The sequence below is a fragment of the Primulina eburnea genome, chromosome 1, assembly GCF_022965805.1.
Source record: "Primulina eburnea isolate SZY01 chromosome 1, ASM2296580v1, whole genome shotgun sequence".
NCBI classification, from domain to species: Eukaryota; Viridiplantae; Streptophyta; class Magnoliopsida; order Lamiales; family Gesneriaceae; genus Primulina; species Primulina eburnea.
The window spans coordinates 54719199-54724206 of NC_133101.1; the positions used below are offsets into that span (position 1 = coordinate 54719199).

At 35.3% G+C, this 5008-nt stretch overlaps 1 protein-coding gene and 1 long non-coding RNA gene across 2 annotated transcripts; one reads left to right on the top strand and one right to left on the bottom strand.

Moving 5' to 3' along the window:
* The first annotated feature begins 276 nt into the window (after positions 1–276).
* LOC140831731 (uncharacterized) lies at positions 277–1975 on the top strand. The gene is made up of 2 exons (XR_012117918.1): positions 277–1385; positions 1474–1975. It is a non-coding gene; the product is annotated as an uncharacterized lncRNA (long non-coding RNA).
* A 772-nt stretch (positions 1976–2747) lies between these two features.
* Positions 2748–4663, bottom strand: LOC140831718 (FCS-Like Zinc finger 8-like). Its single transcript, XM_073195468.1, has 3 exons — positions 4182–4663; positions 3215–4060; positions 2748–3120 (listed from the first exon to the last, which is right to left on the bottom strand). The coding sequence occupies exons 2-3, from the start codon at positions 4000–4002 to the stop codon at positions 3018–3020; spliced, it is 891 nt and encodes a 296-aa protein (XP_073051569.1). The 5' UTR covers positions 4003–4060; positions 4182–4663; the 3' UTR covers positions 2748–3017.
* Between the last annotated feature and the right edge of the window lie 345 nt (positions 4664–5008).

Genomic DNA, 5008 nt, shown 5'->3' on the forward strand with positions numbered 1-5008 from the left:
CGTTTTTCTGAGCGTTGGGCTGGACCTGCCTATTCAAATTCCCCTCCTCCACGCTCTTTACCCATGCCAAAGTTTTCCCTCCAGCCTACTAGAACTGTGTCCCTTGACTTGGCTACCTCGCCCTGTGAAAATGATTTGTGTATCATCCTGAATTCTGCACCTGCTTCTCCATCCAGGTTGCACAGCCTGTTGCCTGGCGATCTTTATAACAGCTCCGACTCTGCTACTAAAACCCTGCGTCGCATCCTTAATCTTGACGTTACTGATGAATGAAGGATTTGGATCATTTAGTGCTCCTGTGAATAAGTTCTGAAGTAGGTTAGTGGTAGACTATAGAATGAACAAAAACTGATACAGGGATAATTTCTTATTAGGATTCCTTTCGGAAGTGTGTCATGAGTGGTGGCGGTGCAAGTGCTCTAATGGGTTGTTGGTAACCTGTCTCCATATATATGTAAAGTGGATTATGTCTGTTTAGGAAATTTGAAGGTTGCTCAGACATGGATTTCTCCTGGGTGAAAGCATTGAAGTAAAAAGCTTTGTCTGCCCAATATCAATGAAAGATGAATAGACAAGATTGGAGAATTGACGGCTTAATTGTGCATATTCAGCATGGAGGAGTCCACAATGTTCGGAATTGCAATTGAGGTCTTCGATGTATCTCTTCAGGGGATCTTCACTCATGTTTTCCCTGTTTTTAGTTGATTTATATCTTCTAGTTAGGTACATGTATATGCTGTAGATCCCTAATATGGTTGTCTATAGATTTTTATCTTATCAACTCCTTACCCACTCTCTGCCTGATGTTCAACTTGGCCTTCAGGATTTTCTATAGCCTTCATGATTTTCTATATCTTCAGTTGAATACCAACTATATGTTTCCAATTTAGTCTCTATGTTATTGACTACCTGAATTGTGTCATCATTGCTTCTTCCCTGTACCTCAATGCCTCTATTTTCTTTTCTTTTGAAGTGGTTCTCACTTCTGCGTCTTAACCTGCAAAGATGTCGTTTTCCCCTTCTCCATCTTTCTGGTTTTTGAAAAGGAAAAATGGGAAGGAAAATAGATATAGCTTATCTGTATGCTTTCAGCTTTTAGGTTTGATCCTTGTTGAGCTGTCTTCTATTCGCGTAGCTTATCCTCTTTGCCGAAAGTGGTTCATGATGTCTCTACTCCGAGTCCTTGGGCTTGATCCATGCTGGACTGTCTTTTTATTAGCTTTGCCTATTCCACTATGTTAAAAGTTGGTTCATAGATGATCTATTGGCACTAGTGGTTAGGCTGATTCCATTTGAGCTCTCTTATGAAAGCTGGTCCAACCACTTCACCCTGGTGCTAAAGTTCATTTTCATTGGAGATTGTGTTCATGCCCAACTGTAACCTGGTAATTTTACTAGTTTTTGCACCTTCTTTATATTGATTCTTATTACATTTTCACTTTTAATAATGTATCTTTTTCATGTTTTTGCTAGTGTTTTGTATGGGTGGTGCTGATTGAAGAAGATACTTCTGGTGGCTGTGTCGGTTCCTTGTTAACCTTTTCAGAAATTGGTGCACTTTTTATGTAGCTCTATACACTGTTTATGTACATGTAACGAGCTTGTGTGGTTCTGAACTTCTGGGAGACTTTTGTATAATCTTTTATATCTTTCTAGTTTTTCTAGACAAGGATCTTGATAGGCAAGAATATTACTCTCTCATAGAGGTTTGCCTCGACTTTCGGCATATTTTCAAGGTTCTAATATGTTATCATCTGATAAAAATATGGTAGGAATCTACATAGCTCTGAGGTAACTTTTTTCTCCTTTTCGTTTCTGTGTGCGGAGTTCATGTTTTTAATGACAAAAGTGTGGTTTTGCTTCTTGGGTTATGTGATTGTAAATACCTTGAAGGTGACTCGTCAACTTGCTTTCCAGTGGGCCGTTCTATCATTTTACTAGAAAATTATGTATTCAAGTTGAATTTTTTGTGATTTGTATTCAACAGCCGACTTTGTTTTCTGGTACTGTTCCGAAAAGGAATCAAACCTCTTTACTCATTTCACTATTTTTAAAAGACTTTTGCCTATCATGGATCATATTATGCTTAAGAACGAAAAAAAAAATGTGGTGATAATTATTTGACTAATCTTAATTTATAATTATTTGTAAAAAATCAGAAGTTAGAGCTCAATTTGTGACGTAGAAAATTTCCCCATTGAAACGAAATTTTTGGATGATTATTTATTTTATACTCTTGTTTTTAGTCGAACATGAAGTTTCTGGAAGTTTTAGAGTTTCAGAAGTGATTCTTATTAGGTCTCGCGTAGAAATATATTTTCACAATCTCATTTACGTTTGCCTTTTTTTTTTTATAGTTAAAAGGTGAAGTTTTGGAGTGAACATTTGAAGGTTGGTCCAAATGAATTTATTTATTTTACAAATCCTAAATTTCTCTAAAAGACCTGCATTTTGGATTATACGCTTGGAAGAACCAATTAAGATAATTAAATCATTTATTAATAAGGCTTTCGTGTTGAGATGATACTCGAACCAGATAATAACCAGTCCTTGAAGCTACACCAGCATGATTTTTGCTTTATAATGAAGGAAATGATTCTATTTGTCTGCATGTTACAACTTATGCTCAAAGAAACGATATCCATTTTTTGTTTAATTTTGTCATTCTATTCGTTTCGTATACGAAACAATGTTCGCTATCCATCTCACAAATGTCTTATCGATACACCAGATTTAGAGCCCAACGGATTTTACAATAAGAGTTTTTTACATTATATCTCTGCCTCTGGCTCATTATGTATATGTATCAACGAGAGAGGAATTCAAGAGAATAAGAAAGCCAAAAAAAAAAAAAAATTCAAGAAATATTTCACATTGATGTACGAAACTCAGTCCTTGAGCCACGTCATGTTCCCACTCAACTAAAGGGGTGGAAAATTTGGAATTCTTTGTTCAAAATCCCTTTTGAAGATGCTAAATTCTTCTGAAACAAGAAAGTGGAGCAGAGAGAATCATATTCAACTCGGGTTGTAAAAATTATCATCCAACTTCGGGTTCTTCATTCCGTCCATGATCATTTCTTGGCAGCGGCATTCATGGCTGCAAAAGGCTTTTTCACCTCTAAAAAGTAAAACCAATTCCAAATATCAAATCCCATGAATAATAAAGCCATCAATGTGTTAAACAGAAAGTTTAGGCCTCGAACTGAATTAACCTGTAAATGTAAATATCTTTGCCTTGGTCAAGAATGTCTCCGCAAGTGTGACAATAGCTCAAGAAATTTGGTGATGGAGAAGTTGAAACAGTGATTTCAAAACCACTTTCCATTTCCCTTGGATTATCAGAAGTTATGTCATCATCATTTCCGCAGCAATTCTCCACAATACAATCATCGAAAATATGAGTGGTTTTTGGATTCGGGCCGTGGGTGATCACGCAAGTGTAATCCTCAGAAAGCTCCATTTCTTTCAAAGATAGCTGCCTGCTAAAGTTCTTTTCCGGGTTGCTGGAAAAAGGGCTGAAGCACTGAGAATTCCTAGTCTTGATTCCGAAATCCGCCGTAGATTTCGGAGATTGAGCCGGAGAATGTGAAGAGGTATGATCATTGGATGGAATCTGTACCTTAAGTTTTGATCCAAACAGAACCATTCTGCTCAATGGCTTGCTAAAGTTTCCATTTTCATCATTCTTCTCCTCATCGAGTGAATCAATAAGGGCCAATCCAATGGCTTCTTGTTCTTGTTTACTTGGAGGATTGGATAGACTGATATCATAGCCAAAAGGGTTCACAAAACTGGATGAAACTTTGGGGTCAAGGATTGAAGTTGGACTCATTACATTAGCTTCTGCATCAGAAAGATTCTTGGTAAAGAAGAATCTTGGTGATCCCAAGAAAGATGAAATTGGTGTGGTGGGAGTTCTAGTAGGAGAAAGCAATGAATTGCTTTGATCCGCCATGAGAGCTTGCTTGCTGGCCACAGTTCTAGATCTATTACTCTCCATTATTACACTAAAACCAGTAAATCTTTTCAAGCCGATACTTCTTCTGTAACGAACCGAACTGCAAAGAACAAAAAATACCATAAATGAACAAAAATTACGAACACCGTAGAACAAAAGGGATAAAGAACATCAACTAAAAGTTAAAAACAAATAATAGATTTCTAAAATAAAGAACTAACCAGGAACTTGACGTTTTGTTAAATCCATGAACAGCTGATGAAAGACACAAACAATAGAGAAGGAAACTTCCCCTTTTCTTCGCCTTAAAAGAACAGAAACAAAAGTGGGTTTCCTCTCAAAAGCACATAACTGATTAAAGAAGTATAAAGTAACAAAGTTGATTAAATTTTTTTGGTGAGATTTAGAATCTCTGCTAAATCTCATTGGCCTCCATATTCAGAACCATCACAGTAAATATAAAACCCCGTCTTTCCTTAAAAGATAAATTAATAATCTTTTCACACTTTCCTTCCTTTCCTCGACAAAATATGAGCTTAATCCCCATCAAGCTTGCAGCCCAGATACAAATCAACACAAGTTTCCATTTGCTATTTAATTTTAGCACTGGGAGAGAAATATCTACCAAATGGGCTTGTAGAAACTTTGCAAGAAAGAGAGCTTCGCTAAGAAATAGATCAACAATGGCAGATTTTGCTGCTTTTAAAAGAAGGGAAGAGGAAGAATTATTAATTATTATTATTTTTTGAAAATGATGGGAAGAAATTAAAACAAGAAAAAGCAAAATTAACGTAATAAGGGCCCCTCTTCATTTAATATTTTCACACATTTTGGATTTTAGCTATGAATTGTTCACGACAATAATTTTCTAATTTTTTTTTATAAAACTATTATTTGGTGTTTGATGTAATTTTTATATAATTAACGATTAAATTTTTAAATATGATTGTTTGAATAATTATTTAAAATTATTGATAAAATATAATAAATATATGTAAATTTATAAAAATATTCATATAATTGAGATTATGTTTAAAGTAAAATAACA

Bases quoted from the DNA above. Each gene is read 5' to 3' on its own strand.
- LOC140831718 (XM_073195468.1), bottom strand. From the start codon at position 4,002: ATGGAGAGTAATAGATCTAGAACTGTGGCCAGCAAGCAAGCTCTCATG. The intron at 3,121-3,214 runs GTTAATTCAGTT...TTTACTTTTTAG, and splicing joins AAAGATATTTACATTTACAG to AGGTGAAAAAGCCTTTTGCA.